The 17,809-nt window shown below is 44.0% G+C and overlaps 2 protein-coding genes across 4 annotated transcripts in view; both read left to right on the top strand.

The window, feature by feature from the left end:
* WEE2 (WEE2 oocyte meiosis inhibiting kinase) overlaps positions 1–13,244 on the top strand; it is a 28,709-nt gene extending 15,465 nt beyond the window's left edge. The window contains exons 1-12 of one of the 3 annotated variants that reach the window (XM_015866680.2): positions 706–848; positions 1,371–1,740; positions 4,441–4,640; positions 4,807–4,855; positions 7,644–7,816; positions 8,419–8,540; positions 9,154–9,300; positions 9,987–10,088; positions 10,409–10,494; positions 11,163–11,333; positions 11,419–11,561; positions 12,003–13,244. In XM_015866680.2, the coding sequence (XP_015722166.1) occupies positions 1,414–1,740; positions 4,441–4,640; positions 4,807–4,855; positions 7,644–7,816; positions 8,419–8,540; positions 9,154–9,300; positions 9,987–10,088; positions 10,409–10,494; positions 11,163–11,333; positions 11,419–11,561; positions 12,003–12,159 (1,677 nt within the window). In that variant the 5' untranslated portion in view covers positions 706–848; positions 1,371–1,413 and the 3' untranslated portion in view covers positions 12,160–13,244. Of the gene's footprint in view, positions 1–705; positions 849–884; positions 941–1,370; positions 1,741–4,440; positions 4,641–4,806; positions 4,856–7,643; positions 7,817–8,418; positions 8,541–9,153; positions 9,301–9,986; positions 10,089–10,408; positions 10,495–11,162; positions 11,334–11,418; positions 11,562–12,002 lie in introns of those variants that run through there. The other 2 variants (XM_015866664.1, XM_015866691.2) reach the window with 2 other exon arrangements.
* A 27-nt stretch (positions 13,245–13,271) lies between these two features.
* Positions 13,272–17,650, top strand: SSBP1 (single stranded DNA binding protein 1). Its single transcript, XM_015866733.1, has 6 exons — positions 13,272–13,394; positions 13,812–13,875; positions 14,899–15,039; positions 15,780–15,867; positions 16,146–16,234; positions 17,466–17,650. The coding sequence occupies exons 1-6, from the start codon at positions 13,371–13,373 to the stop codon at positions 17,507–17,509; spliced, it is 450 nt and encodes a 149-aa protein (XP_015722219.1). The 5' UTR covers positions 13,272–13,370; the 3' UTR covers positions 17,510–17,650.
* Positions 17,651–17,809: the final 159 nt, after the last annotated feature.

Genomic DNA, 17,809 nt, shown 5'->3' with positions numbered 1-17,809 from the left:
CAACCACATCACTGGACAACCCATTCCAGTGCCTCACCACTGCAAGACTTCTTCCTTATATCTAACCTAAATCTCCCCTCTTTGAGATTGGCATCATAGAACATGAACTAAGAACACGGTCTCTGTATCTCTGAGCAGTCTTCCATGATAAGTAAGAAATGAAAACAGTAGCTGGCACCTCCTCCTCACAGCAAGTGAATGGGCTGCCACAGCTTTAGCAGGCAGCTTCAAAGACCTGAATGGCCTCAGTTCTGACTAACTAGCCAGGCACAAGAGCAGGCTGACCTCAGCTTGACGTGTCCCTTTGTTTTCTGGTGGGAACCCTCCTCAACCTGTGCACTGGGAAGCACGTGCCCGTGCTAACAAACCTCATCTCTTCTGGGTTGTGATCACTTCCCACTTCTGCATGGCCTTTCAGCAGCTCTCCCTGATGCTAAATGCTGTGTATTGCCCCTCACTAAGTCTAACACATTAAAAATTAGGCTGCTAATCTCTCTGTGCAGGCTGTAATGCTTTCCAACCTAACACATGGCTAAATGCAAGAAGTTAAATTCAGACCTAAAAAAGAGGAAATGCTGGACCCATCCCTGGCAGATCTGGCATTTATGTAAGCAAAGCCCACAGAGGATCCATCTCCGGTGGGATTAACACAAAGCAGCCTGGCTGTCAGCAAACATCACCTCCCCACAAAGCTGAAGGAGAGTGTGCAGAAGTAAAGGGATGACTCAGAGCAGAGCTGGCTGCAGACACAGCATTCAGGTCTATAGCAAAACCCCAACCAGCTGCACAGTCAGCCCTGCACATGTGCTGCTGAGCTCCAGCTGCTTCCCATTAGTGATGGTCCTGAGGTGGGAGATGGTTATAAATGTGCTGGGGTGGGAGAGGGTTGTTTGTAGGGTGGCTGGTGGCTTCTTGGGATTGTCTCTCTGCTTTTACAGCTGTATGTAAAGGGGGAATGTATGTTTGTGGTTGAGAAGTTTAAGAGTTAGAGAGGTGAAGGGTGGGCTGTAGTCCCTTGTTCTGGGGTCTGGTGATTCACTCTTTGTAATGGAGTGGTGGGTGAAGCTCCCCTTGAGGCTCACTGGGAAAGGCAGTGATTTCTGTGCTGTATCTGACTTGCACTGACAAGATGAAAGCACTATCTGTTATAGTTATGTGAGAAGTAGCTGGGTAGGGTTATACGTGGGGATATTCCTTTATTTATGCAATTAAATGCCAGTTTTGTGTGTTCTACACCCCTGTGTGTGAAAGGTTAGGGAATAGGCACAGGGAGCAAGGCTGTTAAGCTGGTCTAGGTGAGGAAGGGGCAGCTAATCTGCCTATGTAAGTAATGCTGTCTTTCTCTCTTTCTGCTCTTTTCCCTTCACCAGGTAGGCCAGGGTCCACTCTATCAGTTCCAGTTCATATGGTGGAATGGATGACTGGGAGAACAGTGACGACTTCATTCAGAGGCTGGATTTTTCCAGCTGTGCAGAAGAGGGTGAAGACAGAAGCATTAATGAGGAGGACACACTGAGTTCCAGCCCAATCAAGAGCTGTGACTTCCAGAAGTGGCACAGTCCTTTCCCTGCAACTCCTCAAAGGAAGTTCAGTGAGATTTTCCTGAGCAGGACCAAATCCTTGGTGAGCCCTACCCTAAATTCCTCCCCAGGTGTGAGCAGGACTCGTGGCAATGCAGAGACACCACTGCTCATCACTTGGAAGAAGCTGCAGCTCTGTGACACCCCACACACTCCCAAGGTACTGGTGTGCATTTCTGTGTCTGGGCAGGCAGAGGCTGTGGCATCACTGAGGCATTGCTGGGTGTGTAATATGGGAAATCTGCTGCTAGCTCTATGGGGAGTAGGTTTGTGTGCATGTAAATCCTTGTTGGCCTTCTACTCTTCCATTAGAAACTGGGCCCACAGGCTCTTTAACTGATTATTTTCTAAGTGTGAATAGAAACCCATGTGTGGGAGCAGGTTCCTTGTCACTTTCCAAGTTGTTGTCATCAGAATTAATTAATGGGTACTTATTCAGCCTGAGCTTAAGAGAAAACCCAACAACCATACAACCATTTGCCTTGGCTATTGAATCCCTTCTGCTCTGCATAATGGACTGGACACACACCGTCTCTGCAGGCAGTGTGCACAGTGCTCCCAGAAGGATCGATATATCTCTTTGAGGTCCTTGTTACATAGGGGCAACTTGGAGGTGAGCAGTTGACCTCACTGTCTGTTCTGTTCAGCCCATTTTTGGATACAAGTGGGATTTTCTCTTGATGAAGAAGTTGGATGTGCTGCTGTTGCTGGGGTGTACTTCGTCTGGTGAAGCTGGAATTCTTCCTGCCAGCTTGTTGTTCATTGATGCTGCTTCTCTGTGTGTGGAACTGAGCTGCCCAGGGGACCTGAGGAAGGCAGAACTTTGCTCACAGGATAACAAAGCAACATGTGATTGTGAAGGGAGATCTACCTGCCTTCCTCTGCACCACTCTTATGTGTAATTTACCTACAGGTCTGGCTTCTTGAGAGCATGTCCTCAACCCCCTATATTCTTTGAAATGTCTTGTGTGAAATACAGTGTAACTGATGCTGTCTTCTGTAAGCACAAGTGTGGACTCAAAGCCAATTTCTGTGTTCCTAGATAACTTCTGTTGTGTGCACTGGCTTCTAGCACTCAAGATTCGCAATGCCCTGCAGCTCTTACAGACTGTTAGTATTTCTGAGCTATGATTTGACTCTTAGCCACCAAAGCGTTTTGGTTTGTCTCCCTCAAGAAACCTGATTATGTGGATAGAAGGATGGCTTTAACACCACATGTGACTGCAGCCATATAGGCTCAGAGCAGTGCCTCGTCTCTTTCAAGGGGGAAGTGACTCTGAAGGGCCTTGCTCCAACAATTTCCTACAATGATCCTTTATGAAATCTTCTTTGAAAGAAAAAGGGAAAGAACAGAGGCACAACTGCAAACAGGGGAGCACTGAGGCCCTAGGTAGACTGCATGGTGGAGTAGGCAGTCAATTACATCTTATGAGCTTACTCAGTCCTCAAAACTTCTCCAGCCAATTATGGTAGCTGCCTTGTTTTATAGTGAATGTTAGCAGCTACTATCAGATGATGTTAGTGGAGACAAGTCTGTCTCATGTTGAGATAGAGCCCTAGTAGAGCAGTTGGTAACTGCATGCATGCAACAGCAGGCTGCAGTGGTATTTTATATTCCCTTATTGATTTGTGGCTAAACTACTACATAGCCACAAGCCTACAGAGCTTCAGCTTGATGGATAAGTAGTACTTGGCCATATAAGGCTTTTAAGGCATCCATATGCAGAGCTTTTCCAACCAAGAGCATGGGTGTATAGGTTGGACCTTGATGAAGTGATTGAGAGGAACTTCAGGGCTACAGTAAATCAGTGGCTGCACTTGCCAGTGTGGTGTTGAAATAGAGGGATGTCCTAGAAGTAACCGTATCAAAGTGCAACATCAGTAGGTGGATGCACTCTGCTGTGTGACTTTTTTTTACCGTGTAACTTTTTTAGTTCCAGTTATGACTCTGGAGTCATATCTTTGCTCGTGAAACCATTCTGTTGGATCAAAAAGATTGGTATCATGATCCTCACAGTGGGGAGTTTTTGATTAAAAGCATGTTTTTAAGAGCTTTTTTTAACTAGGTGAAAGGGATGTATTAAGAGACCCTTTAGAAACAAGTCAAATCCAGATGGAATCATGAGACCTATGTCAAAAAAGCTGGTGGTTACTAAGGGAGTCAAATCAGTGTGAAAATAAAGGAGATATTCCTATCTCTGGATCAAGACCGAGTGATTCTCTTAGGCCAAGGTTTTAGACAGGTAGCCTGAAACTTAGTGGCCTGTCTTTGTGGAAAGGTAAACTAAAGTTCCTGAAGTTCTGGAACTGTAGTTTTTCTTNTCCTGAAGTTCTGGAACTGTAGTTTTTCTTCAAGAGAAACAGTTTTCTGGTCACCTTGCCAGCAGCCATATCTAAATATTCCCAGTAACTTCCCCATAGTGATGCTGCTTACCACTGGGGACTGGAAGGGAATTTGGGTGGTGCCCCAGCTCACTTTCCTGACAAACCTGTCCTGATTGAACTGATGCAACAGTCCAGGCTTGACAGAACTGGGCCTTGTGTTGATGCAACTATGGTGCAATTTCTGTGGCTCTGTAGGTGGGGAAGGTGAATGGCTGGTTCCTCTTGAGCTTGTGGAAGTGGCTCTGCAGCCTGGAGAGCAGCAAATGGTCTGAGAAGGTTTAGTGAAGGACTTAACACTTCATGGAAGGAGAAGAAAATTTAGGACTCGGTGTTTTAGGGTTGTAGTGATTCAACTAATCTGAGAAAGGGGTTTGAGTTTCCTTTGATTTGCAGGACAGCGCTGATTTTATTCTGACTTTGTGGCAACAAAAATATCTTGCTGGCTCATTTACTGCTCTTTCTTCCCTCAATACAGAGCCTGTTATCAAAGACAGCTTTTCCTTCACCTGGGGCAAAGGTCCCACCCAAAGGCTTCAGACATCTGAGATTTACTCCTGGTGCTGCTGACTTGGATGACTCAACCCAAGCTCCTCTTGTCAACATTAATCCCTTTACACCGGAGTCATACCGACAAATGCTCTTTCTTCCTAATGGCAAGCGGAAAGCGAGGGAGATGTAAGTGAACTGCTCATAAATAACATGTGGGAAGGAGTTAGTTTCAACAAGACAAGTAATGAAGGATACATTTATTTTAGTATCCAGTATTTGCTAACAATGAATTACACACTAGAGTAATATATATTCAGTGATACATGTAGACTTCTCTAAACTTATGTTACAGAAGGAATCCTGATCTAAGAGGCCAGGTAAAACAGGAGCTACCTACTAAGGTGAGTGCCTCTGTATAATCCCCCCTCAATGTGATCATAAGATGCTTACCAACTCTTGGTGCTTGGTGAAACTTACTCAACTATTGGGGTTTAAGTTACTGTGTGACAGAGGATGGGTACCTGTAATGGAGTGATTCTGAGCTGAATGTCTGATGTTAACATCTGAAATAGCAAACTTGGAAATGATTCCTCATGGAGACTTGTGCCAGAGCAGATCTGAAATATAAAGTAATCCTGAAACTCATCCATTTTGGCCAGTAGGTCATATAATGGTTTGGACTCCTTGAGGGGGAGAGTAATTACTGTATTTCTGTATTACTGAATTACTCTAAATAGTAGAGTACACACTGTACCTATGTGGTTTAAAGGAGCAGGTGTATTGCTGTAGCTATGAATTGGTGTACTGAGCATAATTGGATGGGAATGTAGTATAGTTTTTATATTAATAGTTTCTATAATATATAGACCTATGCAGGGTGATCTGAATGATTCTGATGTGGGTGAGTATTGAAGGCTGAACTTCAATTGCAGTAGTTGCAATGGCGAGAAATGAGGGAGCAAATTCCTGAATGTCCCTCAGTAGGCAAATATCTTCTTGCTGTAGGTCTTGTCAGATAAGTCAAGAGGATACTTGTAATTTTAGAATACCCCAAGCAGTGTTTCATGCTAGTTAGCAAACTTAACCACCTTGCACAACAGTTTTGTAAGAGAGCTGAGTTATAGAAGAAGGGACTCTTCTGTGAGACCAGCAGATCTGAAGAAAGCCTGGCTCCTACTATGACTTAAGTCATAATATCAGTAAATGGAGAGCTACCCAGCTTCATGGCCCTGTGTAACTTTGATATATCAAGTCTGGAAAACAAGTTTTGACCAGCTGAAAATCCCACTCTGACCATTTGGCTCTAATGAGGCTAGTTGTGATTAAGTGTGAATCTGGCACTCCACTGAAGCTTTGATTATGGAAAATGAACTTGGCATACCCTAGTTGAGCCTCTCCTGGCTGATGTCCTTTGCTCACCTTCTGTTACTGGTCTTTGGGGTGGTCAGGAGAGGTGTGAAAAAGTATTTTGACTTCTTGACCACCCCACCAAGGGCTTTCTTGTTCAGCTGGGCTGTCTGTGCATTTTTGGATCCTTCAGAAGACCTCACTATTCATTTCCTGCATCTTTGAGACAGCAGACACTGTCTTAAAGCATAACACCAAATTCTATGGCTATAGCAAAAATTATGCTGGGAAACCTCTGTGGCAGGGTTTGTTGGCCTGGCTACATAGGGCAGGGAGCAAGGTTGAGTGTGCCCCTGGCCAGCTGGGTCCTGCTATCCTTACCTCATCCACTTCTCATCCTTCTGGAAAGAAAGTCCAAATCAGATCTGTATTCAGGTGAGGTAAAATCTCAGTTTTCCTGAGCAGCACCTTTAATCAGGTATTTTTGTGCGTTTTGTTCACTGTAACTGTGAAATACTAAGGGTCACTTGAAGAAGAATGATACCCTCTAGTCGAGAAAACTGGTATTGCAGAAAACCCATAGCAGGTGTAATACACAACTGTAGCTTCTCTAGGGTGTGGCATTTGGAGCTGTTTATTTAGAAGAATGTCTCAATTTGTGACTTACTTATTAAAACATTCTTGCCTTCATTTTAATCATAACTGAAACAAAATTGTGTACTAGAAGCATATTTAATCCTGAACTATGTATATCCTGATTTATATATAACTGCCTTACAAAGTTCAGCCAGCTGTCTCATATGGGCCACATATTTCTGGCTGGGGGACTAACTCTTCCCTTTAGGGCCATGTTGCAGTCAAGCAGGAATCACAGCAGTGGTTTATGTGGAAAGTAATGTGGAACGTGAGTCTTTGTCCCTGTAAGAGATGTAAGGGATGATGGGAATTCACCTAGTCCAGTCTCTTGTTCACTCATGCTCCACTACTTTTTTTTTTCTTACTTACCTCACCTGCTGGTAGACATCATTCTACAAGCAGTATCAGCATCTTCTATTTCTCTGATTATCATTACTGTAACAATGTTCCAGCTGCTCTGCAGGCTTTTATCCCTTGGTAGATAAGTGGCTCTCAGTGAGGAAATAGCTGGGAATATGAACACTCAGACCTGCTAAAGTACAATCAGTCAACAGCTGTTGCTTCAAACCCAATGAGAGCCTGAGCTGGTGCAGAATGTTCTTGCTGCAGGCAACTTTGACTGACAGCATAAAGCAGGTTTTATGTAGCTGGGGTAGTACCAATTTCTCCTGAGGTCTGAATATTCAATAGCTCTCATTTAAGCCCAAGCTCAGTACATGAGCGATGGATGCAGCAGTGCTGAACTTCCACATATCAAGGCTGGTAACAAATCTTCCCAGGTCTGCAGGAACTGAGCAAAAGGCAAATACTGTTTCTGCAGTTCTTCCCTGTTTGACTCCATCTGTTGTGGATGTAGGAACTGGACAGAGCTGCCAAGAGAAGGGATATGATAGTAATCCAAGGCACATACAGCCAACTAAACTGCTTCCTTAGTCCTTAGCTGCAATTTCTAACGCTATGATTAGAATAAATGAATCTCAACTGAGCTGGACCAAGATGGCCTTTGTTAGGTGGCCAGAAGGACTACAGAATCTTGAAGTGGATGATAGCAGTTGAAAGGCTGCATGCATGTGGAGAAAGCTCAGGATGGGAAAGGGAGCAAAGTGGGTATTTTGTATGGATGAATGATTTGTGGCTCTAAAAAGTGACATGTATCTGTGTCTTTCAACTCATCCTGCTATCTCTGCTGTACTTATGACCTTCTAGAGATGTCCTCTGAAAGACAGCAATATGGTTTCCCGCTACCAGAAGGAGTTCCTGGAACTAGAGAGGATCGGTGTAGGGGAATTTGGTTCTGTCTACAAATGTATCAAGCGCCTTGATGGATGTGTTTATGCCATCAAACGTTCCAAGAGGCCTCTGGCAGGATCCTCGGATGAGTGAGTGTGCTAGCTGAAATGATGGACATGTTCTTGGGAGGTGTGATGGGGAAGGAGGGAGTGTGAATCTAAAGGTATCTGAGGAGTGGTGGGAGCAAAAACTGGTTGCTGTTTAAGAGGTGGGAGGGTGAAGAAAGATACCGTTTTAGGGTAAATGAATACAAACGTCTAAGGAGAAGCCACGTGCACTATAAAGCGATATGTCAGCTTACCCAAACTCCTAATACCCCATGCAGACATGTCCTTAAAACAGCTGTTAAACCACTTACTTGTTGTATTGGCCTACCACACAGCCTGTCTGCATCCATATTGACCACCTAGTGTTAATATGCATCTTGATGTGCTGAAGCAATGTCTTTTCTGCCTTAATAGAAGACTTGTTCAGTTGTACTTGTATTGGCAGCTGCTTGACAAGCTTGAGGTACTCCTAAATATCCATTTAAAGGCTTTGCTTCAGCAGCTGTGAGTCAGTCCATCTGCCAAAATCCTCAAGTCCAAAACGTCTCTGCTTTCCCTCTCCCAAGTCAGGCTATCAACCAGAACTCATTTTATGGTCCCACATGGTACCTTGTCACCAATACTTTTTCTGTGTGCTTCTCTAGGCAGCTGGCGTTGCGTGAGGTTTATGCTCATGCGGTTCTTGGACACCACCCCCATGTTGTGCGCTACTACTCAGCATGGGCAGAAGATGATCACATGATTATACAAAATGAACACTGTAATGGTAAGAACTGAGGTGTTTTAAAGGCTGACATTGAATGGGTGCAGCTAAGATCAGTGTATCTTTATGTTGACATCTTGGGTAGGAGAAAGGGCTCAACAGCTTTAGGGGAATGGAACTAAGCTATGGGTTGAACTGTTCACTCATGCTGCAGGCAGGGCAGAACACTCACCTGGTTTTGCCCTGGTCATGTATTTGGTTAGGAGATGCTGGAAAAGATGTTTCTGGCTATCAGAGGAGCTGTGAATGCCAGTGTGTAGTTATCCTTGCTCAAATGCCACCTCAGGCTGGTAGCATGAGGTATGATAAGTAGTGATGGCTGTTTAGAGTAGTAATTGTAAATTTGGCGCAGGTACCAGTTAAACATGGGGACCAATGTCTTCTGGTGGCTGAAAAGCTGAGACTAAAGAAGTGGTGAAAATAAAGATGATGGGAGAGAGGAAATGATATTTTCTTAGTCCTGTGAAATGGCCAATCGACAATGACAGCCACAACTTGCCTGCTTTGTCAAATGTTGCATTCCTTAATCACATCTGCTGCTCAGAGCTTAATTTCCTTGCTCTAAACACACTGCTCTACCAAGTCTTTGAATCTCAGACTGACTGTTTTCTTCTAGGTGGGAGTCTCCAAGATGTGCTTCTGGAAAATGCAAAGCATGGCCAGTATTTTCCTGAAGCAAAGCTGAAAGAAATCTTGTTACAAGTTTCCATGGGACTAAAATACATCCACCACTCCGGCCTTGTGCACTTGGATATCAAACCTAGTAAGTCTTCCTCTACCCTCTGCGAACTTCCCTTTCCATGCTCTGTGACCCTGCTGCTGGATTTCTTACCGTGTTTTAAAGGGAAGAGGATTTTTCCCTAAACAATGAATGTGTCTTGTGGGTTTTAAACTTTGCACCACTGCTGCTGTAAATCTGAACCTTTTGCAACAGTTGGTATCATTTGACTTGTCTTGTGATCTTCGTAATTCGTGGGAATAGCTGCCACTACCGGAGGAGCTAGTAGGACTGCAAAGGAGGAAATCTTCCTTATTTGCTACTGCTTTGTTGTACGGTGCATGATCTTTGTGAGAGCTGGTGTGTGAAGTGAATATTTGTTCTGTACCTACCCCCAAGGGATTAAATTTCTGGAAGAATAGTAAAATCTTTCTTCTTTGTGCAGCTGCTCATGGGCATATCCGTGGCAGGGTTCCCTCCACAGTCGTATGGTTAGATCCTCATAGCGGATGCTTTGTCCTGCTGAAATCCTGTTCTTAGCATGGGGAGCAGAAAGGATGGGTGGTAAAGGTGATTACAATAGGTAATTCTATGCATAAGATGGGACAGTTTTCTGCTTTTGACTGGGCAGGAAGCATATTGATAACTTGGTCTGTGAAGCATATATAGATTTACAGATGGGTTTTCTACAGAATTGTCTGGATAGTTGCTTAACTTCTGTTGTCTTACAGGTAATATCTTCATCTGTCACAAGCTGGCAGTTGAGGGCCAAGCTGGACAGGAAGAGAGTGACAGTGATGATGAGTTCTCTTCTGGTGTGATGTATAAGATTGGTAGGTCTTTAGCTCACTTTACAACTACCTTATCTTTAATGTTGCCAACTTCTGCTTGATGTTGCTCTGTCCTGGTTGCTGAAGGGGTTTCTATACAGAACTGTCAACGTCATCCTAAATAACTCTTGTACTCACCAGAATTAATTCCTCTAAAGCAACAAGCTTGTTTTCCATGCCCAGATTTCTGTTTAGAAGCAGGTTTCCTTTCTTTCACTGCTTTTGGTAGCTCTGTTGGTACCCTCTGGAAAGCAGGATTGTATTGATTATTTCAGTTTGTTCTCAGTCATTCCTTTTGTTGTTTGGGTTGTGTTTCTTTTTAGGTGACCTTGGCCATGTGACATCAATAGCAAACCCTCAAGTGGAGGAAGGAGACAGACGGTTTTTGGCTAATGAGATTTTGCAGGAGGTAATAGTTGCTGATGGGGATGGCTTGGAGAACAGGGTTGTGAGCAAGTAGAGAGATATCAACTGTAGTTATGGCAAGGAATGTGCCAGAGTCATGACTTATCTCCTTTTTTCCTGCATCAGGTCTAGCTGTGAAATTGGCCAAGTTAATTGGGGAAAAAAGTGTTGTCTTAACACCCAACACTAGGACACTATGTTGTCTTAACATACTTTATATTGCTTCAGAAGCAAGTTTAGATTAACACAACTATTTTAGCTTCTAGGGATAAGTTGGACAAACTTTTTAGAGTACATTTCATGTTACATATCCAGTTGAAGTGAATCTGCTGGATGTGACTACTGACATATGTTTGCACCTGCACACATGCTTTGTACACCAAAAACTGATCAGGGAACACGGAGAGGTGGGAGGCACTACTGGGGGAATTATGTCCTCTTCTGAAAGCTGCACTAGTTCTGACACTCTGGCCAGTGAACAAAAAGGAAATAAGTTTGTAATAACCAGCTTGGATGTGTTGATCAGTTCAGGTATTCAAGAGGCAGGAGGATCCACCTAACTCGGGGGTGGTGAAGCCTGTATCACATATTTGTTCAGTTGCTGCTTTTTGAGTCGGTATTCCTCTGTTCAATATAGCATTCTTTGTATAACTGTTCCTCTTCTCTCTGCAGCAATACTTCCATTTGCCAAAGGCAGACATCTTTGCCCTGGCACTCACAATAGCTCTGGCAGCAGGCGCAGGACCACTGCCTCACAATGGGGCCATGTGGCACCACATCCGCAAAGGCAATATCCCATCAATCCCTCAGAAGCTTCCCAATGGCTTTATTGAACTCCTCAAGGTGAGGCAGTAGCCTTAACAGGAAAGAGGTTTTTCCAGGTGGCATATGACAGTAGGACCTGTAAACTCTGACCTTTGCCTTCTAGCTCATGATCCATCCTGACCCAATGGAAAGACCCTCTGCCACAGCTCTTACTAAGCACCCAATCCTCCGTCCTTCACTTGGAAAAGCTGTGCAGCTCCAGAAACAACTAAATGTGGAGAAGTGTAAGACTGCCATGCTGGAAAGGTAGGGCTTGTGTGAGGCCATGAAGGAGGGAGAAGACAGATTTGATCAGCTGAGCAAGTGCTGATGATCAGGCTTGAATGCAGGGAGGTAATGTTGGGTGATCCAGCAGCAAAAAATACCCAGTCAATTACAGTGCCTGGATCTACAAGGGTGGCAGGGCTGTAGCTAGAGATTCATAGTGCAAATGCAGCTGTAGTTCATCTGTGGCTTTTGGATTCTGGTTGAATTAGAGCAGTGAAATTGCACACCTACTGCAGCCATGGATGATGGCCCATGCTGGTACAATATGCAGGCAGATGAACTGATACTGAGCTGAGTAGTCAACACTCAGCAGTACTGTGGTAACTCCCCTGTGCAAGGCTGTTCACAGCCTTCTACAACTGATGGGCATTTGTGCATGATAGATCTTACCTCCCTTCTCTTCCATCTCTTCTCTTGCAGGGAACTGAAAGCAGCTCGCCTTGCCCAGACCCTCATGAAGGATCAGCCCTTAGGAAATGCCAACTTACAGGAGTCTGAGTCCTCTCTAAAGAAGAACAATAAGCGCCTGGTGGGAGGGAAGAGTTGTCGTTCATTTAGCTTTAATGTGGGTTACTGAACTTCTGTTGTTTGAAAGGCTCTGGCTGTTGAATAACACTGAGAATGCAGGCTCTGCACAGACCAATGTCCCATGCTAGCTCTCCTTGTGGTATTTTTTAATTTTTTTTTTTGTTCCCTCATTAACAGTGGTGAGATACTGGCTGAGGAAAGGGAAGAATAACGAGCTCTCAAGTGTAAGATGTGATTTAAGACTATTTTCCTCAGTACTGATATTTTCTTGTGTAACTGGTCTTCTTCTAAACTAAGAATAGTTCTGCCAAAGAAGAAAAAGGATGGTATTTCCTCTACTTTCCTTTGTTTAAATGGACATCGATCTTTATGTTCTTACCACTGACCTCCTGTATTTCGTTAGAAGGAAGACAGCGTGTCCTGCTGGTCCTTAGCAGTGAGGCAGTTGAAACAATGGTGTAGTGTTAACTATGTGTTTGGAGGCAGACATGTTACACAGCTGTCCTGGCGGACTTGGGATGCATTGGGAGTGGTATTTCATTAAGGGAGCCGAGAGTAAACTGCTTTCAGTTAAGGAGGCTTTATTGATTGAGCTGAAAGTCCCCTTATCTTTGAGCAATGAGCACAATCACGGGGCTGAAGTGGCTGAGCTTTTGCAGGCCAGACCCTGAAGCCTGGCTTGTGCTGATAGAAAAGGACTTGGCATCAGGTGGGGGCTGTACCTTCAGTATGCAGGTAGGTGGCTCTGCGTGCCTATGGGAAACGGAAACTTCTGGGATCTTGCTCATGGAGCAACCCCACCTGCCTGAAAAATCAGTTTTTAATCAATGATGAGGGAAGCTAGAAAACATTTAAGCTTTGTGGGGGGATATTTGTTTTTGTTTTTCGGAGTTGCCTATTTAAAGTGAATGTTTTAAAGACAAATCCCACCCCTCATCTGAATGTCGTCTGGATACGTGTGCCTTGCAGATACAAGCTGTGTACTGCTATGAGGGAGAGCATAGCGCTGCACCATTGGTTACTGTGAGCTTTTACGTAGAGTCTGCGCTCAAGCGTTTGAAAGTCCTGTTGTTTTTTTTAATTAATCTTATCCCTTTAAAAGCGAAAGGTGCCAATAAAGATTTTAACACTCGCTTTCACTGTGCTTTGGGTCCTTGTTTCCGCCGGACCCGCTGTACCCGTACACAGCCTCTCCTTTCCGCTTCCGTCCGGGCTCGTGTGGCCGCAGGGCTGGGGCAGCTCAGCCGGGGGTTGTTCGGCATGTGGCGGCGGCCGGCTTGGCAGGTGGGTTGTGTGGGGCGGGATAGAGGCTGCAGGGGCTCTCGTTCGCCCCTAGGGCCGGGCCCTGCTGGGAGGAGGCGGGTAGACTCGGGATGGCTCAGGCTGGAGGGGATATCAAAGCCCACCCAGCCCCATTGCCCTGCTGCGGGCAGGGCTGGCACCCAGCAGCTCAGGCTGCTCGGAGACTTATCTAACCTGACCTTGGACATCCCGCAGGGATGAGGCACCCACAGCTTCTCTGGGCAAAACGTGCTTGGTTGTTTAGTGGCCCTGAGCTCTCCTTGTGTCCCTGCAGGTCGCTGGAAATGAATATCATTGCAAAATGTCCAGTTAGCACTCAGAAGATGAGCAGTAAAAGCACGTAATGTGTGTGGTGTTCATGCTTTGTGTCCTGGAAACTAATTTCTGTCTGTTCCTCAGGTGCTCCGCCAGTTGGTGAGACATGAGTCTGGTGATACAGTTGGCTCATTGGTGCTGGAACGATGTAAGTAGCTCTTGTGTGTGTGTCTGAGGTGTTGCTTAGTTGTTACTCTGTTTTCAGCCTGTTTTTAGAATGGCTGAAGTATGCCAGGGGAGGAACAGATAAGAATGATAGCTGCTGATTGCAGAAACTAAGAATGCTATTTCAAACTAACTCAATGGGAGCTTTTTGTCTTGATCTGTGTCACATCAGGTAGCCCTTAAAGCCCTTAAAACTGGTGGCCTCAAAACAGGGGATGCGATGTAATAATGGAATGTTGTTTTGAAGGCATTGTTCTAATTACAGAATCGGACAATGAACTGCTACAGTTTTGTAGATTAAAAGTCAGACTGTTTTTAAGTACATACTGCATAGTCTCATATAACATATAGATGTTTCCTTCCAGTACTTTCAAAGGAGCTTTTAAGGAGTAGGACTGGCTTTTTACATGATAGCGATAGAATAAAGGGGAATAGCTTTAAACTAAAAGAGAGGATATTTAGGTTAGATGTTAAGTGAAAATTCTTTACTCAGAGGGTGATGAGGCACTGGCACAGGCTGCCCAGAGAAGCTGTGGGTGCCCTGTGGAGGCACTGAAAGCCAGGTTGGATGGAGCCCTGGGCAGCCTGAGCTGCTGGGAGGCAGCCCTGCCCACAGCAGGGAGGTGAGGCTGAGTGGGCTTTGAGGTTCCCTTCCAGCCTAAGCTATTCTGTGGAAAAGATGACAAAAGACCAGGAGAAAATAAAGAACCTTCAGCTTTCTAAATGGAGTTACTTAGCAGTGATAACAACAAGGTAAGTGTTGTGGAACCTGATTTGCCCAGTCATAAAAACTGGAGTATGGTGGGAAGTGGCTATTCTGTCTCTTGACAAAAGCTGCTGATTGATTTAATATTTGCTGTGGTTAGAAGGATCATAATTCACCTGTACCAACCTTTTTAGATTCCTTATCCTCCTCCTGCTACTGAAGAGGAGAAAATGACTTGCTGTGTCGGTTTGCCCCATGCTGCTTAGCACATCTCACCTTGCATTTACTCTTATGTTTCAGCCATGAATCGTGTTCAGTTGCTTGGTCGGGTTGGACAGGACCCTATCATGAGGCAAGTGGATGGAAAAAATCCTGTCACCATATTTTCTCTTGCAACCAATGAGATGTGGCGGACTGGGGAAAATGAGGTAGCACAGACAGGTGAGTCTGCAACAAAGACTGCAGCAGGTTGCTGCTGCTGTGTTCTGAAGCTTGCATGTTAAGTGGTACTATGCTTTGTCTTCAGACTGCTCTGTACATCTCTCAGGTGCAGGGAAGATCCTTTTAAGTAGTTTGTACATCCCTGCCTAAATCCTCAATAGCATGTACTAAATAGGGATTTATTTCTTGACTCTCTTCTGGAGATATGGAGAGAGCGCTGACTTAGCAGTTCTTTCTTGTTGGGGATGCCACTGGAACAGGTTGCCCAGGGAGGTTGTGGAGTCTCCTCTGGAGATATTCAAGACCTGTCTGGATGCCTGTGTGTGATCTGGTGTAGGGGCCCTGCTTTGGCAGGGGGCTTGGACTCGATCTCTGAAGGTCCCTTCCAACTCCTATGATTCTGTGATGCCAGAAGTATAGAAGTTCCATACTCTTATTTGTATCCTGTGTTTGTTTCTTCTGTCAGTCTTTATTTACAGTTGTTTCCTTTTCTCAAGCTTTTGTACAGCATGGAGTCTATAAGGAGGAGGAAAAAGTCTTAAGCATTGGTTTGAACTGTGCTCTTGCACAATCCTAATGCTGGGACACAAATGGGTAGTACACTGAGTACTACATAGTATATTTCCATTTCTTAAATCTTTTTGCATACTTTGAGAACACCAACGTGTTAAAACTGGTTTCCAAATCTTGCTTCAGTAAGAGGATGTGGCATCCTGCTTTGTTATTTTTATGTACCTTAGGTGATATCAGTCAGAAGACAACATGGCACAGGATCTCTGTCTTCAGACCAGGCCTAAGGGATGTCACGTATCAATATGTGAAGAAGGGGTAAGTTAACGTAGTTGATGACTTGATGCTTTAATAGTCAATTGATGTAAGAAGTCATAGAATCGTGGTAACGTTTAGTTTGGAAATGATCAATAAGATTATCAAGTCCAGCCACCATGTAACACTTCCAATGTGTTCCAACTTTTCAGTGTCATATCCACACATCTCTTAAATAACTCTAGGCAACAAGTGAGCCAACAGCCTGTGGATTCAATGTCAAATATAAAGGAGGAAGTAGTTGCAGTTCTCTGACTGGAACCAAATTCTTGACTTTTCAGTTCTCGGCTCTACGTTGAAGGGAAACTAGACTATGGTGAATACACAGATAAAAACAATGTGAGGCGACAGGCGACAACAATTATTGCAGGTAAAGAACAACACGCTGTTCCACTTTGCCTCTTTAAATGGATGGATGATCTTAGAGCTTGGTTTGTCCTTAGAATCCATGGTTGAGGGTTCTGAGAGAATGAAGAGGCTTTTTGCAGTTTCTGGACTGTACCACTAGATGTCCCCTGGCACTGCATGTGAAGGGACAGAAAGTGAGAGCATATAGTTGCAGACTATTGCATAGTTTGCTTACACAATCCAATTAGTGGAGCAGATTTGTGTTTTAAGAGTATTGGCATGTTGCAAGTCAGCTAGATTCTTTTTCTAGCCAAAGTAGAGTTTATTTAGTGGCTTTCTCTCAAGTTTGGCAATGAGTTTTTTCTTAAAGACTGGAGGCTTCAACCTCTTTAAGGACATCTGTTTGTGGAATATGTTGAATGGGTAGGAACTAGAGTTCTTCCTTGGGTAGAAGCAGTAAAGAAGGGAACTGAACCTGTTCTTTAGCCTTAAAATAGCATGAGGATAGTAAATGATATTTGGGTCCTACATCTTTTCTGTGGGTGGAGCTCCGGCCTTGTAGCTTTTGAAGGAGGGCTGAAATGGATAGTAAAGTAAATACTTCTGTTATGCAACTGTAGCTAAAAACATGAAGCCAGATGATGAGAAATAATGTAGTAATGTACGTTTCTACAGTGCAGCCTCTTGAAAGCAATAGCAATCAAACTTTTACATGAGCTGTTCCAGCTGTCAGTGCTACAGGTTGCTGCTAATAAGTAGCTCAAGGGGAGAAGCGGATCTTTTTTTGTTGTTGTTTTAATTGGCATTTATCCTATTGGTTTCTTGGTAATGTTCAGTATCCTCAGTCTGAAGATGTTTCAGTAGCTTCTGAAACATAGTTTCCTATAACCCCATGAACTGCTGTCATGGTAGCGCATACTGAAAATGAGTTAAAAATGGACATAAGCTGTAGGTGCTGGAGATCATAGTCAAAGAATTGAAATGTTATTTGAAAATGCTTTTGTTACCTTCATACAGCAGATTTCCATCAAGTTAGTCCATTTGTTTTGTAGCATCTTTGGTCATCTTGAATTGTCATCTTTTTGGGGAGATAAAGCCAGAGCCCTCAGACAGGTTTATTCTGTGAGATGTATTTCAGTACAGAACATGTCTTTGCAGCTTATTTTAACACAAATAGATCGTCTTTGTGGTTGCTCAGGCATGTGCCATTGCAAAACAGTCCTGAAGATTAAACTCTCTTTGTTCCTTTTCAGATAACGTAATATTTCTGAGTGATAATATCAAAGAAAAGGTATGAGCTCATTAGCGCTTGGACTGAGGCTGTTTCATTCCTTGTGCTTCACAGTGCTTCATAATTCTGTAATCATGTATATTTCTGTAGTTTCTTTAAAAAAACAAGCAAATAAAGTGTTTGATACCCACACAGGGTGATTGTGTATGTTTTGTTGTTTGGTTTTCCTTTGTGCTTTTTCTTCATCACTGTGTAGACTTTTCCTTCTTGAGGAAAAACTATATTCTTGAGTGAATGCATATAAAAATGGACATCATATCTAAATCTTCAGTTGTTTTCAAAGCTTGTATCGTTGACTGCCCTAAT

Source organism: Coturnix japonica, chromosome 1 (assembly GCF_001577835.2).
Source record: "Coturnix japonica isolate 7356 chromosome 1, Coturnix japonica 2.1, whole genome shotgun sequence".
NCBI classification, from domain to species: domain Eukaryota; kingdom Metazoa; phylum Chordata; class Aves; order Galliformes; family Phasianidae; genus Coturnix; species Coturnix japonica.
Note: the sequence above shows the minus strand (reverse complement) of the source record. Positions and strands in the feature narration are given on the sequence as shown.

What these genes read in the sequence shown, in the direction of transcription:
- SSBP1 (XM_015866733.1), top strand. Translation starts at nt 13,371, where the DNA reads ATGTGGCGGCGGCCGGCTTGGCAG. An exon ending in GGCGGCGGCCGGCTTGGCAG is followed by an intron (nt 13,395 to 13,811) that starts GTGGGTTGTGTG and finishes TCTGTTCCTCAG; the next exon opens with GTGCTCCGCCAGTTGGTGAG. An exon ending in TATCAATATGTGAAGAAGGG is followed by an intron (nt 15,868 to 16,145) that starts GTAAGTTAACGT and finishes TTGACTTTTCAG; the next exon opens with TTCTCGGCTCTACGTTGAAG.